This window comes from Mauremys mutica, chromosome 1 (genome assembly GCF_020497125.1).
Source record: "Mauremys mutica isolate MM-2020 ecotype Southern chromosome 1, ASM2049712v1, whole genome shotgun sequence".
Lineage (NCBI taxonomy): Eukaryota > Metazoa > Chordata > Testudines > Geoemydidae > Mauremys > Mauremys mutica.
In genome coordinates, this window is record NC_059072.1 from 256,424,630 (window position 1) to 256,446,497 (window position 21,868).

General features: G+C 38.7%; 1 protein-coding gene across 5 annotated transcripts in view; it reads right to left on the minus strand.

Moving 5' to 3' along the window:
* Positions 1 to 21,868, minus strand: part of NAXD (NAD(P)HX dehydratase) — a 68,275-nt gene that overhangs the window by 12,089 nt on the left and 34,318 nt on the right. For 3 of the 5 annotated variants that reach the window (XM_045007921.1, XM_045007912.1, XM_045007894.1), the window contains exons 6-11: positions 20,744 to 20,852; positions 12,826 to 12,876; positions 12,639 to 12,743; positions 12,155 to 12,275; positions 8,216 to 8,272; positions 120 to 240 (exon numbers count right to left, since the gene is read on the minus strand). In XM_045007921.1, the coding sequence (XP_044863856.1) occupies positions 120 to 240; positions 8,216 to 8,272; positions 12,155 to 12,275; positions 12,639 to 12,743; positions 12,826 to 12,876; positions 20,744 to 20,852 (564 nt within the window). Of the gene's footprint in view, positions 1 to 119; positions 241 to 8,152; positions 8,273 to 12,154; positions 12,276 to 12,638; positions 12,744 to 12,825; positions 12,877 to 20,743; positions 20,853 to 21,868 lie in introns of those variants that run through there. The other 2 variants (XR_006577478.1, XM_045007903.1) reach the window with 2 other exon arrangements.

Genomic DNA, 21,868 nt, shown 5'->3' on the forward strand with positions numbered 1-21,868 from the left:
GGGTGATCTATCTCAGTGTCCCAAATTCAGATTTTTTTGGGTTTCTTAATAGCGTTTCTACAGGAGTTGCTGTGAAGAACATGGGCTCATATGAGATAAAAGAACTAATGAAATCATACCCATTAGTTTTTTCTGGTCCAGCAAGAAATGCCCAGTGTGCCAAGACTCCAAGAGAACCTGAAAGAAGGTCCCCTTGTCCACCACATCTTCGGCTGCTTCCTTCATGACTGCATACAAGTACTACAAAGAAACCAAAACCAAAGGGTCACGTATACTTACCCTCTATTTATGTAACATACTACCATGGCTGTGAGGGTTGAGGAAACACAGGAAATGCAAGGTATGCTAGAACATTTCTTCTCTGAGGAGAGACATTGTCAGGTTAGAGTTTACTTTAAAGAAGACATCACCCATTTCTAAAAAAACATCTTTCAATGATTAAAAGCAAAATCATTTTCAAATAAAACTTATCTAGTATGCAGTTTACTTTTTTCATTTCTCTCAGCATGGAAAATACACTCTGTCTCTAGCCAATTTCACATGGGGTTTTCATGAACTATTAATTATATTACCATAATGACCAGAAGCCACAATCAGGGCTTTGTACAAACACAGACCACAAAAAAATCTCTCACCTGAAGAGTTTACAAATCTGACAAGTGATTTACAAAGACAGAGCGGTGGAAAGAAATATAATTAGAAACCAACCAACCAACTAGTAGTGTTTGGGTTGTAAACAGTGCTTGGAAATTTTTTATTTATCTTTTTAAAAATAAAACCTACATTGTGGGCAAAATTTGATCAACGTATCCCTTTCAAAGGCCATAAATAATTATCAAAACACTAACATCTTATAGTATCTGCATTAACTGTCCCAATAAAAGGGGGTAGGCAATTTTTTAAAAATTAACAGAAGATTAGGGCACAGAAGTTTTCTGGGTCTCTTAACACACAAACTCTCAGCAGAAAGGACTGTGGGTAAAATTTTCAAAAGCATCTAAAAGTAATTTAGGAGCCAAGGTCCCATTGAACATTAATGAGACTCAAGCACTTTGGAAAATGATACAAAGGTTCTTCTGAAATTTTTACTGTGTGTGCATCATATAGCACTAATATTACCATGGACACCATATAAATTACATTAATACCCACTCAGTCTATAGATACAATGCTCAACATGAAATGATTGAGAGAACATTTTTTTTTAAACAGAACCTTTGTAACAAGTTTAATATCAGAATCCAGCATCTATTAGGCTATTTCAAGTAGCCCACACTTCCCACAAAAGGTTGTCTGCAAAACTAATTACATTTTATAAGAATGAGGAGAAATTATTGCAGAGCACTGTTAATGTTCTGTTAATGTAGCTATAGAAACTGAATTTTCCCATTAACTTAATTTCTGCAAAGTTAACTAGGCCACACTGCATGTATTTAGAACTGTTTATTTTTGCTTTTCCTTGTTAAGTGTGTAATGAAATAGTTGTCTGTTGTTAAATGTAAGAAATTATACAGTACATGCACCACAGTCATGTTATCACTGTTGTAGAAGCCACCTACAAGATAGAGCACTGGATTGATACTCAGGATACCTGGGTTCAAATGCTGGCTGTGTCACTGGGCTGCCCGTGACCTTGGCAAGTCATTTCATTTCTCTGTACCTCAGTTTCCCCATATGTAAAATGGGAATGATGCTTTTATAAAAGTGCTTTGAGATCTACTGATAAACTATATAAGCAATGGGTATTACTATTTTTATATATGTTAATTGTGACACCTTTATGTTGCATTACTTTTGCGTGTGGGGGGTGCTTTTTTTCCTTTTATTTAGGGAAGAGATTGCTTGTGCTTAATAGGTTCCAGATAGCATTTAAAGTTATTTTCTTATGGGGGTGGGGGGGTGGAAGGAGCAAGTTCAGACCTTTGCAAATGAGATTTTCTTCTGTTCTTTGTCAACAGTGTTACTATGGAAAAGGTAGGTCACAGTATTAGATTTTGCATTTTTACTCTGAAGGCACCCAGCTTCGTGGAGTGAATTCAAGATAGTATGGGTGTGCTAATAGTTTAGCTGTAATCTAACTCCTACTGCCCATTCCTCCATTCTAGACATACTGAGCTGCAAGGGCTCACAAAGCAAATAGAAAGAAAACAAAATGAATTCAAGCACATCCCCTCCAAAACCCCTCCTCCAGGCAAACAACCAGACTCACCCTCTTCTCTCTTTGTTGTTGGTATATGGGGCGAGGGTCACAAAGCCTCTCCCAGATCCAGAACAAACAGAATCTGTCCCAGCAGGGAAGCAAGTACTTGGGACATCAATCCCTGGCTCCAAGTTTCTAAAGGCCACCTCTGGGTCCTGGCCTTGACTTCCCCAAGACCCCTGAATGTTACTGTTCATCTAAAACACCTGAGCTGCTCTCACCTGAATTTTCTGCAAGAGGAACCACTGAACCTTTTTATTTAGAAAATGGGGCAATTTGCATGAAAAATTGGGGAAATGTATTTGTACGTGCTTAAACAATAGCATTTAAAATCTGGTTATCACAATCACACCCTTTCCAGTTCAGCTCTAAGGCTGTACTCTCTCTTTGTTGGTGGGTGTGGCAAAGAAATATACTATGAGCCCCTCTCTCTCCTGCCAGTTGTCTCAGCAGTAATCCATCTGGGCTCATCAGGCCAAGCAACTGTGCTTTGTTGGTGTCATCAAGAGGGCATGGATTCATTAATCACTAACAACATTTTAGCAGATGCCACCACAACATGCCCAGAAGTTAATTTTTCAATCACTTCTCCCTCCACCTTTGGTTATGGATGTGTTTCTCAGTGTGTGTACTAATGTGTGTCAAGTTTCAAAGGTCAGAGTGTTTTTTTAATTAGCTGTGTGACAAAGGTGATATAGTTTGAGGGAAAATCTCTCTAATTCTGCTATTCTGAAGATAATATATCACAGGATTTTCACTGGAAGGTCTTGAACTCTTGGCAGGAGGCAGGATGGAAAATCCTCTGTTCAAAGCTTTTATTTTGGCCATCTGAGCGGCAGCTGAGCACAAGCCCCTGCTTATTAGCCATGTGTCACCATCTGCCACTACCTCACAGTCCCTTAGCCTGCTAGTCAGTTCTGAATTGTGCAGGAAGCAACTGCTCTTCAAACTAAGCCAATTATAAAATACAACTATAAAGTAAAAAGATTTCTGCAAGCCTCATATGTACACACCACCTAGAAGGTAACAAAAGCGCCCCCCCCAACCATAAGCAGAGATGATGGGGCACAAATCAGTGAGGAAGCTTCAAAGAAGCAGAATTCCATGTATGTAACTTAAATAATGGGAAAAGGTACCATCATCCTCACAAGTCTCAGTCTTACAGACTCAGTAACTCAAGGTATGTTTCAAGATAGAAGGTTGATACACTGCAGTAAGCGCATTGCGAAAAGAAAAAAAAGGCTGATGACCAGTATTAAGACCTGTGAACTTTTTAAATTAAAACAAACAAAAAGGAATAAAATACTCCCAAGCAACAACAAAGGCACAAACTGATGGACTGGCAGCGCCTCAGAGGATATGTCTTTGTGATGCTTTTTCAAAAATTTGGCTAGTACAGTTGGCTAGTTCTTTGACCCCCCCAGAGGAACCGTAGGGCACCTGGTCTTTGGAAACAGGTTCTGCAATACTAAGGATTTAGATCGGGGCGCTTCCCCAGAGGCAAATCTAAGCAACAGATTTTTGTAAAAATGGGCAGGGATGACCATGTGGCTGACCTTCCATACACCCTGCATGGGGCAGTGGCAGCTGGTGGCAATGGTGTTGGCCCATCACTAGACAGAGGTGGTAAAATTTATTAAATGGTGCAGAAAAGAATTCAATAAATATTTCTGTTCTGTATTTGGAAAGAAGCAGGATGATGCACATTATCATAAAAGAATGAAGTACTTTCCAGACCATTAGTTACTAAAGAGGATGTTAGACAATCAGCAGGCCTGGATAACTTGCACTTGAGTCCTAAAAGAATTGGCTGAAGAGATCTCTCACCTGCTGATGTTAATTATAACAAATCACGGTACACTGGGGAAATTCTAGAAGACTGGAAGAGTGCTAATGTGCCAATATCCAAAAACAGCAAGCAGGATAATCTAGGTAACTACAGGTTGGTTAGCCTGACCTGACATCAATCCCAGAAAATGTAACAGAAAAGGTGATATAGGATTCAACTGACAAACAATAGGAATATAAATGAATACCAGTCAACATTGTTTTATAGAAAATAGGTCCTGGCAAAGAAACGTGATTCCATTCTTTGGAGAGATTGTAAATTTGGTTGATAATGATAACTCCATTGGTATAATAAACGTAGACTTCTTGTAAGGTGTTTAACTTAGTATATCACAACGCTCATTATAAAACTGGAATTATACAACATTAATGGAGCTCTTGTTAAACAGAGTAAAAAACTGGCTGACAAATCTAAAGTAGTTGTCGTTAATGGAGAATCATCATTGAATGGGGTGTTTCCATTAGGACTCTAGCTACAAGCTCAACACTATTCAACATTTTTATCAATAATCTGGAAGTAAATATAAAATCTGTGAATGACACAGATTGGCAAAAAGGTAAATAATAATGAGGACAGGGTAGTCATATGGAGCAATATGTATCTCTCTGTAACCTAGGCCCATTCAAACAAAATGCATTTTGATACAGCCAAATTCAAAGAATGCAGGCCACACCTACAGAACGGGGAAGTGCATCTTGGAAAGCAGTCACTCTGAAAAGACGCCACAGTGGACAAACAACTAAACATGAGCTCCCAGCACAATACTGTGGCAAAATGGACTAATGCAATCTTGGACCTATACCCAGGCGAGAAGTGAATAGGAGTACAGAGATTAGTTTACCTCTGTACACAGCACTGGTGAAACAAATACTGGAACACTGTGTCCACTTCTGGTGCCCACATTTTTAAAACAATGTTGAAAAATTGGAGATGGTGCAGAAAAGAGCCACAAAAATTATTGGAGGGATAGGAAATGCCTTACGGTGGGAGACTCCAATAACTTAATCTGTTCATCTTATCAAAAAGAAGATGAAGAGGTGATTTGATTACAGTGTGTAAGTACCTTCAAAGAGAGAAAATAAGAGGTATAAAGGGGCTTTTTAGTGGAGAAAGGCTTAACAAGAACCAATGGCTGGAAGCCAAAGCCAGACAAATTCAACTTAAGTCAGGTACAACATTTTTACAGTGAGGGTGATCAACCATTGCAAAAAACTACCAAGACTAAATGTCTTTCTAGAAGATTGGCTTTAGCCAAACAAGTGATTGAGTTCAATATAGGGATAACTGGGTGAAATTTAATAGCCTGTGTCACACAGTAGGTCAGATTAGGTGATCGAACAGTCACCTTCCGGCCTTAAACTCTGAGTGTATGACATGAGAAGATTAGGAGCAAAGTGGTTCAATTGGTCCAGTGGACCTGGTTCATTTCCTAGCTCTGCCATAGACTTCCTATGTGACCCTAGGCAAATCACTTAGTCTCTCTTGTGCTTGTATTTCCCATCTATAAAATGGGCATTTCCCTACCTCACAAAGATATATTGAGGTTAAAACACATTAAAAATTGTTAGGTGCTTAGATATTAAGAGGGCACATTAGATAGGAACCCTCATGCCCAGCTACCATTTCCAAAAAGTTTTGAACTGAAGGAGTTTCTATTCTGTTGCACACTGGGTGCTCAAAACCCAGAGTGAGACTCCTGTGAGGATGCTATGCTTAGGAAAAAAAATCTTTTTTTCCTCATTTAAATCAAAATGGCTGGAGGTTCTCCAAAATTCCAAAAATAATTTAATTGTTTTGCTAATATCAAGCATGGATAATTTCACCCTAAAATCAGGAAGTTATGTGAAAATAGGAGGTTATAAGCAAGCAGTCTTACTGACAGCATTTGCTATTAAGGGCATGATATAATCAGAAAAATCAAAATGCATGGAAATAGTCAACACAGCAAAACTCAGATTCTTCATAGTATGCCATCAATGCTTGATTTATAAAATGTTAATCAGAATGATTAGGTTAATTTTAGATATTCATGTTCATAGGGTTTTTTTATTTTTATTTATTCCTATTTTAAATGTGAGATATGGGCAAGTTCTAGCTATGACCAAATGCTAAAGTAGCACTGGTAAAGATAACGACTAGTGTAAAGATTTAAAGTGACATATGTATAACAAGGCTGTAGACCAAGACAAATTCAGGGTTATATTCCTGACTACACTTGTCTAATTCCTGTCTGTAATAGGTCAAGCAAGTTGCTTAACTTTCTCCGTGCTTGCTTCCCCATCTACAAATTGGGGATAATGCCTCTTACCCACCTTCTTAAAGTAATCATAGATCCTCAGATGAAAGGTGCTGTAAGTGCAGGTCTCACATACTGTCTGGCCCCAAACAGAATTATATTTCTTCCAAAAGTTTCTCTCAGACAACATCAGTTTTCACACATAAATCTTACTTGGCCACTTCAGATAGCTATCAAGACCCATTTTGCTTCACTAAATGGAAGATTCAGCTTTAAGAAAGTTATTTCAATTTTGAATGAAATCCCCGATAAATACATTTATTTGATCTGGCAACTATTAATACTAATATGAGTACTTGAGCACCACCAGCTTTTTTGGGTCCTAGGCGGTGGAAGTTCCCGCCCCCAAAATTGTGCCCCTGACAGAGGCGGCGGAAGGTCCCGCCCCTGAAATACCGCCGACGACCGTGGCGGCCAAAGATCCGGCTGCCGCGGTCGCCGCCTCCCAAATGTTAGTGCCCTAGACGACCACCTAGGTCGCCTAATGGGTTGCGCCAGCCCTGAATGAGTAACATTTTAACCTGTTCTCTTTTGCAGGTTGGTCCACAAAGAAATCCTGGTGACATGCCCCAGCATGCAAAAGAAGAGCGATATAAATGCTAATGACTAGGGCTGGAGTAATCAATCTAGTGATGGAGCAAAGAATCCTGTGGCACCTTATAGACTAACAGACGTTTTGCAGCATGAGCTTTCGTGGGTGAATACTCACTTCTTCGGATGCAAGTGATTCTTCTTGCATCCGAAGAAATGAGTATTCACCCACGAAAGCTCATGCTGCAAAACGTCTGTTAGTCTATAAGGTGCCACAGGATTCTTTGCTGCTTCTACAGAACCAGACTAACACGGCTACCCCTCTGATACAATCTAGTGATGTGGGAAAGGTAAGCTGGCTTTTATTTAAAGGGTGTTTATACTGTTATATTCCCTAATCACACTTAAAATTTAGCTAGGTCCTTGAGAGTAAGAAACCAATTGTTTGAAAGTTAAAAAATAAAAAAACAAAAGTCAGATTTCATTTTAATTTTCCAGTCATCTCTGTTTCTTTGATGGAGGCAGGAACTAAGGAGCTGCTCTGATGGCAGGTGGTGTAGAATAATGCCAGGGAGAATATAGGCTGTGCTCAGTAGAGTGTATATTGAACCAGTGCACTGGAACTGCAATCTCTCAATCAGGTCTAGCTTGGGGATGCAGAAAGGGAACAAACATCCTGTCCTCTGATTAAGAGAGCAGAAGAATCTATTGGATGCTCGGACATTGCAAAAGCAGCCAAGCAAGACAGGGACTCTAACAAGCAGCTGAATAGCCACTTATCCAGCCATAAAGGGAGTAGCGGGAGGATGTGGGACCTTTAATTCAAGGCCTGAGTGGCAGTGGACTGGCTCTTATGCCAGGAAGTGGCTTTTTAACCTCTGTTCAATAGCAAGATACTCCCCTCACCTGATGCTTTCCTACTTTCTCATACACATGTCTCCAGGAAGTAGGAGAGGAAATAGAGACTGTAGCATGCTGCTGCTACCTACTGGCAGAGGGCTTGGGGAAGAAGCTAGCTGGCTACTTGTCAGAGACTGTGTCTTTTCAAGCTATACTTTGAGGAGGGAAGCCTGTAACTGATACGGAGCTTGAGAAAAACAATTTTTTTTTTTAAAAAAAAGAGTCAAAATACAGACAGTTCAAGGACCTAACTAAATTTTAAACTTGTTAGGAACAAAAACCGGTATAACCACACTTTATTATTGCCCAGTTCTCCAAAGAATAATAAAAAGAAAACCTTAGAGAGCTGTGCCATATTGAATAAAAGCTGACTTACCTTTTCCCCTTAAGCTGAGTACTCACGCCTGCCCTGATCAGTGATGGTACTGATATCACCTACCAACAGAATGGTGGGGCACATCTTTGTAGAGCAGGAAGTCAACAACTGTAGACCAGGCTATAATGTAGAATTGCAAAAGAAAAGAGAAAAAAACGTGTATAAAACTTAATTAAAAGCCTTGCCAATTATGTTCACTGGGCAATTGGCAGTGCACACCTGAAGTTGAGACTTTTAAAAACATTACAACTCCTCTCACTCTCCAGAAAAAAACAGTAGAGAATTATTACTGGTTTCTCAGAGAACTATGTATGTGAATAAACAATTCACAGCTCAGAAGGGACCATTATGATAATCTAGTCTGACCTCCTGAATAACAGGCCACAAAACTGCATCAAATGGCTTCTGCAACAAGCCCGTATATTCTGTTTGAGCATTAGCATATATTTTACAAAGATATCCAGCCTTGATTTAAAAATACATTGAGTGACTGAGAATCCATGAAGTCCTATGGTTAATTACCTTTACTGTTAAAAAAATACGTGTCTTATTTTATTCTGAATTTGTCTATCTTCAGCTTCCAGTCACTGGACCTCACTATGCTTTTTTCTGCAGGTTTAAAGGCCCCTACTATCAGAAATCTTCTTTCCATGTAGGTACTTATAGATTGTGATTAAGTCATCCTGTGACCTTCTCCATGTTAAGCTAAATAGATTGAGCTTCTTTAGTCTGTCACTCAGATTCAAATACCAAAGAAAAAGGCTACTTGTGATGACTATATTTGCTTTACAATCATCTGAACAGAAGTATGCAATTAGCCAATGTAATCAATCGATAAAAAAATAATGCCCCTCAATCTATAGTTTTCACTGCTACAGACAAAGCTTTCCTCTACACCAACTAAGCACAAGGTAGCCTGAAAGCTTTATCTTCAAAATTCCAACTTTTTTACCTTTTCTGTACCATATTCAGATTTAGTTTTTAAATTTTTTCACTAGATGTGTAAGAGGTAAGGATGAGGTCTGGAAACTGCAGTATTTTAAACAATAAGGATTAGTGTGTTAAATGCATAGGCTGAAGTGTAGGAACAGGAATTTATAATTGTACTATGAGAATTAATATATGATTTGATTTTATCCTGGTCAGCTACCCTTTCTGAATAGCAGAAAGGAATGACAGACCAGAACACTCTTTATGACTGATTATGGTCACCCTTTTGTTTTAGGATAAGTTATAATGTCTACTATGGTTTCCTATATGTATTACAAATTAGGCACTCTAGTTAAATATATATTTCTTTGTTTTAAGGTTTTAGTAAGTAAGAGACAGGATCTTGTATTGTATCTATGTTAAGGGGATTAGAGGAAAGTTGCGGGCCTGAAGCCGCAATGTGAATTGTTTTAGTTATAAGATTTGCAATGAATTCTGCTGAATATAAAATACTGCTGTCTGTATACCTTTGAAGGTTTCTGTAAGAGATTGTTTGTGTGAATGAGGAATCCATGCATCAGGAAAAGATAAGGTGTGAAAGCCATCACAAACGTCCAGATAGTTAAGAAAAAGTGAGAGACTTGGAAAAACCAGGAGACAATCAGAAAACATCCACTGTATCCGATGCTAAACATGTTAGCAGCATTGACAACCTCAAAAGTGAGGCAGGCACCCCGGAAGATGAGACAACAAACAGAAGATAATGGGAAGCCCGACAATAACCATTAAATGATAAGAGCAGAAAACCCCAAGATTAACACCACTTAAGGACTAATGATTACAAGATGACATTGCAAAATGCATGGACTCAAATGGGAATTTACAACTATAAAGCTGGGGTGTTTTGCCATGGGATTTTGGGTTTAGTCCTGTAAAGCCTCGGAGCATCGGATCATGACTGACAAGAGCCTAGCTCCTCACTTGTGCTCAATCTAACTGGCCATTATATTGACTTGAGCTACAACAGACTGGTAACTATAAACATCAACTGGCAGGGAGGGAGGGAGAGAGAGATTGATTGTTGGAAGATGAAAACTTAAAAAAAAAAAAAAAGTAGGCAGCAGGAGTACAAAGTCTTTCAGAACATGGAATTATGCCCAGGGCACACTTTCCTAATCCGACGATATGGATTTTCCCCAGACTGGAATCATCATGTGTGTTGTCTCATCTGATAAAAAATTACATCAGACCAAGAGATCACAGTTACAAATGAAGCAGCACAAGTAAAGACTTATTGGTCCTTAGCTGCAGCACAAAAGCAGCAAGCAGTGCCTCCTCTCTCAATGCAATTTTGAGAAGCAGTTCTGCGGCATCAAGATGCCTCTTAACATTGCCAGAAGTCCCCAGACTCAATTGGCTGAGTCCAAAGAACCTCTTTGTCAACAGGAGTCTGAGATGGACTTTGCAAACTGAATACTTGTATTGCTTATAACCTCTTCCCAGGCATGATAGACAAACAAACGTGGACATTTGTAACAGATGTCATATCCCTGAAGACTGCTTTCTTAGCAACATCAATAACGCTGCCTGAGATGTCAAAGGACCCAAGACAGGGAAAATATTGAATATATGGTCTGATGGGACCAATATAAACAAGCAAGGGAAACAACCTAACACAGCTGGGCCTCAGACAACACATGTAATGGCCTGGCAATTGAAAAAAGTTGTTTTTTAAAATGAAAAAGAAAATGAATGGCTATACAACTATGAAAAAATAGTACTCAATAGAGTGCGTGGGGGGGGGGGAGGAAGAGAAGAGAAACAATTAGGAAATACCACATCTGCTCTGAGCTCATTGCACACCTGGTGGTCAAAAGGCACTGGAGAACAGTTGGGGCACTCCCTCTTTTATGGCCTCTGAATCTTGGGGGGGGGGGAGGAAGCTGAGTGGCCCAATCTTCTAGAACATTCTGAGGATGCACTTATCCAAGGAGTGGGAAGCTGCATGGGCAATTTTCAAAAGGAGAACAGAGAGCTATTCCCCCACTTTCCACCATCCAGGAAAACACCTGTATGTAATAAGGAAGCAGTGAAGAAAAACAAATATTGCAAAAATCCTACATTGCTCTAAACACTGTTGGCAACTAACAGCACACCCACGGGACAGCCATACACTGGGAGTCAGGATATTCTGACTTTGACAGTGTATATATAAAATAACTGTTAAAGTGGCATATATGCTTGTCAGAGATTGGTAGTTCATATCAGCTCCTGGTAAACCTCAGCTATCTCTTGTTTGTTATGTAAACCATGGTCACACAGTCACTTGGGCATTATGGCATTGTTTGAATTAATTTTCTATTGATTACTGGAAAATCTTGGCATCAAGAAAACAACTCCTTTTTTTAAACTGCTAAGTAGTAAATTTAACAACTTTTTAAAACAGAAGTTTTAAAGGGGGCAATTGTTATCTACAAAGAATTTAGCAAAAATATTGCTAAGTCTAAAGTATGTGGCAGGTACAGTAAGTCTAATAGATATGAGTGATGTATATCACTGCCTGTAGGGTTGTTGATAAAGAGTTCACAGACCTATATAAGAGGATAGATAATATCAGGTGATCAAGCAGTTGATGGAGCCATTCAACACATCTTCATTCCTCAGTCACATCAATACCTAGTGAAACAACTAAGTTTCCCTTGAGTAAATATATCTGGAACTAGTTTGTTAATACATTGAACTTATAATTGCACTCCTTTCATCTCAGGATTTTAAAGAACTTCACAAAAAAAATCAAGCTTCTCAACACCAATGTGACATAGATAAGTATTATGCCCATTTTAAAGAGGGGAACAGGGAAGTTAAAAGGACTTGCACATCAAAGCCACTAAAAATCACACCAGCTTTTTTAAGCATCAAGCTTCAAAAGACATCTAAAGTGCTGTGCAAAAATGTATCAGTCAATCCTTGAATCAAATGTATCAGCTACAGATGAACCACAACTTAAAAAAACAAAAACAAAAAAACCCACTTAAAAACAAAAATAATCATACAGCTGCAGACTTCATTTACCTTTTTCTCCATCTGAAATAAGATCTCTTTCTCCTTTCTGAACAATTGTCAAATTCCCCATGGCTTGACTGAGCCGTAACACACATCCATGGTGATCATTGCTATCCACAGGATCTCTAAGCTACAATACAAGAATTCCACACAGAATTACTCATTTTACCATTAATGCAAAACAAAACAATTTAAGTCTATGAAAAAAGATTTGTTATTCAATATTTCTATACTATTTATATTCTTTCTATTCATCCAAAAAAGAAAATTGTTTCAAAAGCGTCTCTCTTTTTTGCTTGCTTTAAAGATGCGCCAAGCAATGATCCAGTGTTGTCATGACAACCATCACATGCAGATTTACTTATCCCCAGGACACTTTTTACATAGATAAGGAACAATATGAAAGTGTTTGATTCATCTTTCAAAAAATATACATTGATATTGTAACAAATACATACTTATGTATCACCAAAAAATTAAATCAGCAGCTCACCATAGCTTCATAAAGTCTGCTAAACTCCATATAATTTGGAGTAAGAATCGCTCGCTGGTAACCTTGAATAAGAGAAGGCTGTTGAGAAATGAGCCACAATCCATCCTGCACAAGACAATTAAAAAAAGAATTTATTTAACAGATTTTTAAATGTCAGACAAATAAACGGTATGAAAAAAATACTTACAGCATCAATGACAATCGGAATTCCTTTGACCTTGGCTTTTTCTATAATACCCTGCAAGAAATGCAAATGATTGTAAGACGCTTGGTATGTTAACTCCCAAAAGATCTAAATGAAATTCAGCAGGTTTATTTCAGTCTAAAAAATGCTGCATAAGAAGTCTGGTCATATAGATCACCATTTCAAAGAAAGAATTAAAAACACGGTTAGAGTATGACAGAAGACACTTCCGTATCAAATTTGTGCATTTTACAGACAGACAAATATCTTCTAACCGCTAGCAATGCAAAATTAGTAGGAGGTCTTAAAGATAAGCTGTGCTGTTTCTGGTTCACATTTAACCAGCAGCAATGGAATTCTGCAAGTGAAGCTAGGATATTATTTGTGTTGATATGTGAATGAGAAAATAATCCAACTCACACTCTCATAGCTGTAGCAGCTCCACAATGCTAATAAATAAAATTCAGGAAAGAAAAGGAAGATGACGACGACTAAATACATTCAGGAAATATATCTACTGAGCAAGACTGTGCTAAGTTTAGTCACTTTTCTGACTATAACCACACTGTAATAAAACTGTGTTAATAACATACATTGTGTGACAAGACAGACATGAGATGTGCAGCTTCACTTATAAAATGGAGATTTTACACTAGCAGAATGAGTTTAAAAACAAACAAACAGGAATGGTGGACTTATTTGCAAAATTTCTTGCAATAAGTACATACCAATCCAAAAATAAACTGTCTGTCTCTCTGTCCCCTCATAACTGAAAGGCAACAGTGATTAATAAAAGTTTTTAGAATGTTGTTTGTCGTTGGCTTACGTGCTAACGCCTATCAGAGGGGTAGCCGTGTTAGGCTGGATCTGTAAAAAGCAACAAAGAGTCCTGTGGCACCTTTAAGACTAACATGTATTGGAGCATAAGCATGCATCTGATGAAGTGGCTATTCACCCACAAAAGCTTATGCTCCAATACATCTGTTAGTCTTTAAGGTGCCACAGGACTCTCTGCTGCTTTGTACTGACGCTTGAGGGTTTAGATCTCCCCCCCCCTCCCCCATATAGCATAACAGTGGATATTATCCATCTAAATGTCTAATCATTTTTTTTAACCCTAAGCTTGAATTTAGATGATATCACATGGCCATGAGCTCCACAGACTAACTATATATAGTAAAATCTGTGTTATCTGGCACTTTAATAGAGCTTTCTGGTTGATAATCGGCATTTCTAATATCTCCCAATACAAATCTTCAATCTAGTAAATGGGACTAGTCCAGGGGTCGGCAACCTTTCAGAAGTGGTGTACCGAGTCTTCATTTATTCACTTTAATGTAAGGTTTTACGTGCCAGTAATACATTTTAATGTTTTTAGAAGGTCTCTTTCTATAAGTCTATAATATAGAACTAAACTATTGTTGTATGTAAAGTAAATAAGGCTTTTAAAATGTTTAAGAAGCTTCATTCAAAATTAAATTAAAATGCAGAACTCCCCAGTCTGGTGACCAGGACCCAGGCAGTGTGAGTGCCACTAAAAATCAGCTCGCGTGCCGCCTTCGGCGCCCGTGCCATAGGTTGCCTACCCCTGTTGTAGAGCAAACAAATGGCGAATGAGTCAAGTACTTTATTCTATCTTGTGCACCAAAAATAGAATTATTATGTTCCAACACACTAACACTTGTGCAAACCCACTGAAGGCTATGGAGTGGCACGTGTGCTGAGGGCTTGATTTGGCTTGCAGAACCTTTAATAGTGGTTAAGATTTAAAAGACAGAAAGAATGAACCCAGCTTGATTGCGGGGATACATCAACACTGCAATAAAAGACCACAGCTGGCCTTGGTCATTTGACTCAGGCTCAGGGGACTTGGGCTGCAGGGCTAAAAATTGCAATGTAAACATTCATGCTCAGGCTGTAGCCTGGGCTCTGAGACCCCACAAGGAAGGAGGGTCTCGGAGCCTGGGCTCTACACATGTGTCAGCAATTTAGGTGTTACCCTGGATTTGAGGGGTGTGTACCCCAGATTATCAAGCCAACTGCAACCATGTTATGTGCATTCAGCCACTGTTAATTAATAAAAAGAGAACACCACATAGTTAGGGGTTAATTGGAAAGCAGGCTTTTAGAGGCAAAGTCAAAACTAGCTGGCAGTTTCTGTTAATCAGAATGGGAGGAGGGGAAAGAAAAGTAAACAAATGAGACTGAAAACCTTGGTGTTTGGAAGACCTTAAGTCTGGGCTCCTCTGATATTAAAGGTTTATTGGAAGTTAGGAGAAATGATAGCTCATAGTGACCACCTGCTGGCTTTCGTGTTGTGTAAAAATTAGTTATAAAAAGACAAGATAATAGAGTGTAATTTGGAGCAGTTCTCTGAAGCCACCTTGAAAGATTTTTTTTCCTGACACCTCTTCTCCCCCCCAGCGAGTGAGCAACTAGTCACTGTAAACCAGCTGTTAATTACTCACTATCATTCCAGATGTTAGGTAAGTATCTGGGATGTTCTAAAACTATTGCTTAACTCTGTGTGCGCTTAAATCAAAGAAACTGAAGTTTTAGATTGAGCATGCTTACTTGCATTAATCTTTTATCAGACAGAATTGCTGTGTTCCCATTGATTTATTCCTAATACCATCTGGAGTGAAAAAGTTAAGTTACTCGTGCTGGGGGGTCTGAAAATCCTGGGTAACAGAGGCATCAATTTTATGAAAATATTTGCCCTTCTGTATATGAACGTATTAATACAATTCAACTGAAAGCTAGTTAAGAGATTTAATTTTAACATGAACAGAATGCATTAAAAAGTTTACCATCACCCTTGTAGTTTAAAGGGGTGGGGAAGGAGAATGGTCTTTGGCAGAGGAAAAAGGAAATCTTAAAATGATTTGGGAAAAATTAAATAAGCAGAAACACCTAATCACTGAAACTAACAAAACTGGAGAAACTGCATATAAGTTACTCCCCAGTTTTCTTTTGCACAGGAAACAATTATTGCCAAGACCTACCTCTAAGTTTCTCTCTGAATTCAAAAAGAATCCTTTGCCAGTGCACTTGCTTGGAATCTGCAATTAAGAACTTTCACAGTATAGGGCAACTGCACCTGTATTTCCCTCAATAGTTGAGCAAGGGCAACAACTCCTGGCTTCCAGCTCCCCAGCTGTTGCCTCTTTTGGGTCTCCATCCTGGGAATATCCTGGTCAGAAGGGAGAAACAGCTGCCTTTCCTTTACTGTGTCATTCCCAGTCAGGTTGTCCTAGGACACCTGCTTCTCTTCTTCTTTCTCATGGATTGAGAACTGGTTAAAGGACAGGGAACAAAGGGTAGGAATTTATGGTAAATTCTCAGAATGGAGAGGGGTAACTAGTGGTGTTCCCCAAGGGTCAGTCCTCGGACCAATCCTATTCAACTTATTCATAAATGATCTGGAGAAAGGGGTAAACAGTGAGGTGGCAAAGTTTGCAGATGATACTAAACTACTCAAGATAGTTAAGACCAAAGCAGATTGTGAAGAACTTCAAAAAGATCTCACAAAACTAAGTGATTGGGCAACAAAATGGCAAATGCAATTTAATGCGGATAAATGTAAAGTAATGCACATTGGAAAAAATAACCCCAACTATACATACAATATGATGGGGGCTAATTTAGCTACAACGAGTCAGGAAAAAGATCTTGGAGTCATCGTGGATAGTTCTCTGAAGATGTCCATGCAGTGTGCAGAGGCAGTCAAAAAAGCAAACAGGATGTTAGGAATCATTAAAAAGGGGATAGAGAATAAGACGGAGAATATCTTATTGCCCTTATATAAATCCATGGTACGCCCACATCTCGAATACTGTGTACAGATGTGGTCTCCTCACCTCAAAAAATATATTCTTGCACTAGAAAAGGTTCAGAAAAGGGCAACTAAAATGATTAGGGGTTTGGAGAGGGTCCCATACGAGGAAAGATTAAAGAGGCTAGGACTCTTCAGCTTGGAAAAGAGAAGACTAAGGGGGGATATGATAGAGGTATATAAAATCATGAGTGATGTTGAGAAAGTGGATAAGGAAAAGTTATTTACTTATTCCAATAATACAAGAACTCGGGGTCACCAAATGAAATTAATAGGCAGCAGGTTTAAAACAAATAAAAGGAAGTTCTTCACGCAGCGCACAGTCAACTTGTGGAACTCCTTACCTGAGGAGGTTGTGAAGGCTAGGACTATAACAATGTTTAAAAGGCGACTGGATAAATTCATGGTGGCTAAGTCCATGAATGGCTATTAGCTAGGATGGGTAAGAATGGTGTCTCCAGCCTCTGTTTGTCAGAGGATGGAGATGGATGGCAGGAGAGAGATCACTTGATCATTGCCTGTTAGGTTCACTCCCTCTGGGGCACCTGGCATTGGCCACTGTCGGTAGACAGATACTGGGCTAGATGGACCTTTGGTCTGACCCGGTACGGCCGTTCTTATGTTCTTATGTTATGTTCTTCAGAGATGGTTAACAGAGTGATTGCTACAAATGCAAGTTACCAAACAACTCTTTGTAAGCAAGCATACTTTATAAGGAACAAAGCATTACAGAGAAAACATTACAACTAAAGAACCTACATGGCATGTTAATAAGTATACCAGAGTTCATCCCAACTCTGACATGGGTTCTGGCAAGTGCAGTCTTTTAATTTCATTGGGTGACCCCAGGTTCTTGTTTTATGTGAAGGGGTAAATAACACTTCCTTATTCACTTTCTCCACACTCTTCATGATTTTATAGACCTCCATCATATCCCCCTCCCCTTACTCATCTCTTTTCCAAGATGAACAACATTTCCCAGTCTTTTTAATTTCTCTTAATATGGAAGTTGTTCCATACACTTAATCATTTTTGTTGCCCTTCTCTGTACTTTTTCCAATTCTAATATATCTTTTTTGAGATGGGGCAACCGGGGGGAGGGATAGCTCAGTGGTTTGAGCATTGGCCTGCTAAACCCAGGGTTGTGAATTCAATCCTGGAGGGGGCCATTTAGGGATCTGGGGCAAAAATCTGTGGGGATTGGTCCTGCTTTGAGCAGCAAGTTGGACTAGATGACCTCCTGAGGTCCCTTCCAAGCCTGATAGTCTATGATTCTAACAGAACCACAGATAGTATTCAAGGTGTGGGCATACCATGGCTTTATATAGTGGCATTGTGATATTTACTGTCTTATCTATTCCTTTCCTTATAGTTCCTAACATAAGAAATAAGAAGCCTGAATTTATTAGTATCTTAGCTCACTCATATACTATGGAGATGTTCACACACTACAGACAAGATCAGAGTTAAGACAGATGGATAGAGCCCTAAGCCTTCCACTCACGAGAGAAGAGCAGATCTTACAGCCCTCCTCTTTCCCATCTTCACTGCCAGTCAAAGAAAGATACAAGGGATAATTACAAACCTACATCCCATTCCTATATGCATAAGGCAGCTTGCCTAGACTAGCCAAAAATATTGTAAAAGAAAAGGATATACAAAATCCACCCTTCAATACAAATTTAAATGGCCAATTGCTGTAGTTGCCTTTTCCCCAGGGAGAAAAAAAGAAGTTACAAAAGTTAAATTTACCACTGAAGCAAACATACTGCACCTATCTCTAGCACAGAGATGATGGAAACACCAGGCCTCGCTAAGTAGGTGACTGGGATTCACCTGCCCTAACTACACTCACATACTGAAGCCTCAGGTGAATACAATATTTAAACAAATCCAAATAAGCAACACAAAAGGGGATTAGAAGTAGGCCCTTTCTACCCTGTACTGACCCAGAAAACACACACACAAAACATGGCTCCTGGAGTTGATGTGCTTTTGTACAGTGCCTAGCAGAATGGAGCCCATATCCTGATAGGCTTGGTCTTCTCTGCTAAAAAAAAAAAAAAAAAAAAAAAGGTGCATATTTCACCTCCGGGTAACTAATGTGCCTGAGCTATCCCCATGGTTAAAACACAATGAAGACAAGACATTTTAGTTTTACCACCAGGTAAGCTTGCCAAGGTCAACCCTATACCCCTGCCTGAAGTTGGCATTGACTAGCTGACCACATGGTGAAACTATAGCACCTTGTTATTACCTCAGGGATAGAATATGTATGTTAGTTACCCTGAGGTAAAACACACACCTTTCTCATCAGTGAAGACAAGGCTAGAGGGGCCTCTTCTACAATACAAATAAATCAGCTGGTCAAAATATTTAGACCAAATTGTTTTTCACATTAAATTTCACCCAAATTTTGGACTTTTGATTGAAAATTCTAAACTTTGTTTTGCTTTTCAAAAATTTGAAATAAATAAAAATTTCAAATGGAAATGGAACATTACCATCATTTTCTTTTAGTTTTTTGTTGAAAAACAAACTTCTCATAAAAAAGTAAACATTTTTAATGAAAAATTGTTTTGTTCTAAGTTTTTCCACAGAAATAAAACTGGATTTTTTGACCAGCTCTATAAATAAAGAGAACCCCCCACTTGTTAGCACACTGGGAGGATGGAGACACGGGGCACAGAGTCTTTTCACTAATATAGCATCTATACATCTTCAAATAATTTTAAAAAATAAACAAAAGATGAGTCGGTTTCAATGCAGAAATCCCCAAAATCACTCTCTTTCTCCATCACATTCAGGATACTTTAACCTTCTGGTTAAGTGTTTCTTGAATCTACTGTTTTGTAAATTCCAAGTTTGGATGTCAAGATCTCTGAAAAACCTAGCAATCCAACTTTAGCAATCAGTCACTGATTAGCCCAGCATTTCGCTTCACGAAAATTTTGTGTATTGTACATGCAGCTTCTGGCATTAGACTGAAACATTAACTGGTGTGTTAACATATGACAGCAATAACTGTGTAACAGTTTGTTCCTGTCTGTGTAGAGATATTTAAATGCTTTTTTTTAAAACTTTTCACCAAGATATGAAAAAAACAAGAATATTGCTTAAATATAAACTTCCTATTCTAGTTGATTTATTATAATGAATAGCATCTCCTCCAATGTGTGGGTACACATTTGCTTACTGATATTGTTTTTGGCAAAAAGTTTTCAAACCTGGGTGCCTAAAGCGAGTTGAAGCTTAAGCATTTCAATGACTATTTTTGATCATTTCCATTTTGGTGGTGAATCTGTTAAAAAAAGGGTGGGGTGGGGGAAGAGGAGGTTGGGGACAACATTTTCTAACACAGGTACCTAAAGTTAGGAGCCTAAATATGGAATTAGGTGCTTAACTTTAGACACCTGCATTAGAAAATGTTGGCCTTTGTTTTTACAGATTTAGCATAAAAATTAAAGTGATAAAGAATAACCACTTGGATGCATGAGCTTCAAGCCTCACTCCGAGTTTCTGATAGTGAAAATACGACTTTGGGCTTGTCTATATGGCAAGCTAGCAGCAAACCAAAGGATGAATCCACAGCGTACAAGTTTGCCTCCCATTTGAAAGGGAAGTACATCCAAGTGTACTTTGTAATTGTCACTGTGTGGTAGCAGAGTCCATACAGTGAGTTAATGTGCAGCGGTCTAGTGTGCTGAAGATTCTCACTGCGGCTTGCCATGCACCAACTTGCCACGTAGACAAGCCCTAAGATCTATGACTCTCACCACAAAGGCTAGGCAACTCCTAGTTTTAACTTTTCTCTTTAAATTATTAGTGACCAACAGATCTTCACTACCACCAGTCATAACAAAAAGAAATTGTTTATAGAAAGTTCATTTGAAGGCAGTTTTGATTCACTTATAGCCAGTAATTCTATTACAGATGTTGCTTTCCAACTATATTTTAATGGCTCCATTAAGCCTATTACACAATAATCCCACTGAAAAACATTCGTTTAGCCGCACAAAAGCTGCAAACTTGGTTTATAAAATTCAGTAACAAAGATGTAGAGCAAAATACTAGAGTATACATTACCTTAGCATTCTCAAGTAGTACGTCATCTCTACCTAAACCAGGTCCTATGACAACTGAATGCAGTCGCGGCAACCACTTTTCCACTTCATGAACAGCATTAGGACTGTCACTAAGTAGAGAAAACAAGTACAAAGCATTTACTTTCAACACAATCAAATCTGAAATCTAGGGTCTCCCATGTACATCTGAGGTTAGCCAAACATTACTGCTATCAGGCAGGTTTTTGCCCCCTAGTGAAATAAAGAGATTTTTGTTTTGTTGAAAGTGTTTGTTTTTTAATCTTACTGGGGAGAGGAGACTTGGGAACAATTTTGGGCCTGAGCCCAAGGGCTCTCTAAGGAGTTAACACAGGCCCCAGTCTTGCAATTAGATCTGTGCAGGCAGATTCTGATCCCACAAGGAATCCTGTTCACTTGAACAGGATGCCACACAGATCCATCCACATGGATCTACTTGCACAATCAATGCCTTAAATTAGGAGTTCTAGGGATCAGGATCTTTATGCTCAAACACCCAGCTATTCCATTAGTTAAAAGGACTGGTGTTCTCTATTCTGTATAGAGCACAGACTGCCCTCAGATCACTACCTAAAACTGTAAAGAAGCCACCATTGACAAATAGATTATTTGTGGTAAATGATGCATCTATTTACTTATCCTTCACCTTTCCGAAGGTAAGGTTCACTTACTGACATTACTGTATGCCTCTACTGTAAAAAAAAAAAAAAGTCAAACAAGTGGAGTTCTACAAAATTCTGATATGAGTTTTAAACTATGCCAGTATGGGGAACATGGCAAACTACAGTATAAAGGTAAATGCCATTGGAGAAATAATAGATTCCCATTAGATTAGTACACGAGGCCTTGTGTATACTAGAAGAATGCAGTTTAATTAAACTGATTTAACAGTTGAGCTAGTTCAACTTGTGCAAACCCCAATACAGCTGTATCAATACATTACCAACTTAAGAAATGGTTCAACAGGTTTAAATACATCTAGGATTATGGGTTTGCACTGGTTTAAACAGACTGATTTTTACATCTACACCTCTACCCCCACATAAACTCTGTCCTCGGGAGCCAAAAAAATCTTACCGCGTTATAGGTGAAACCGCGTTATATCGAA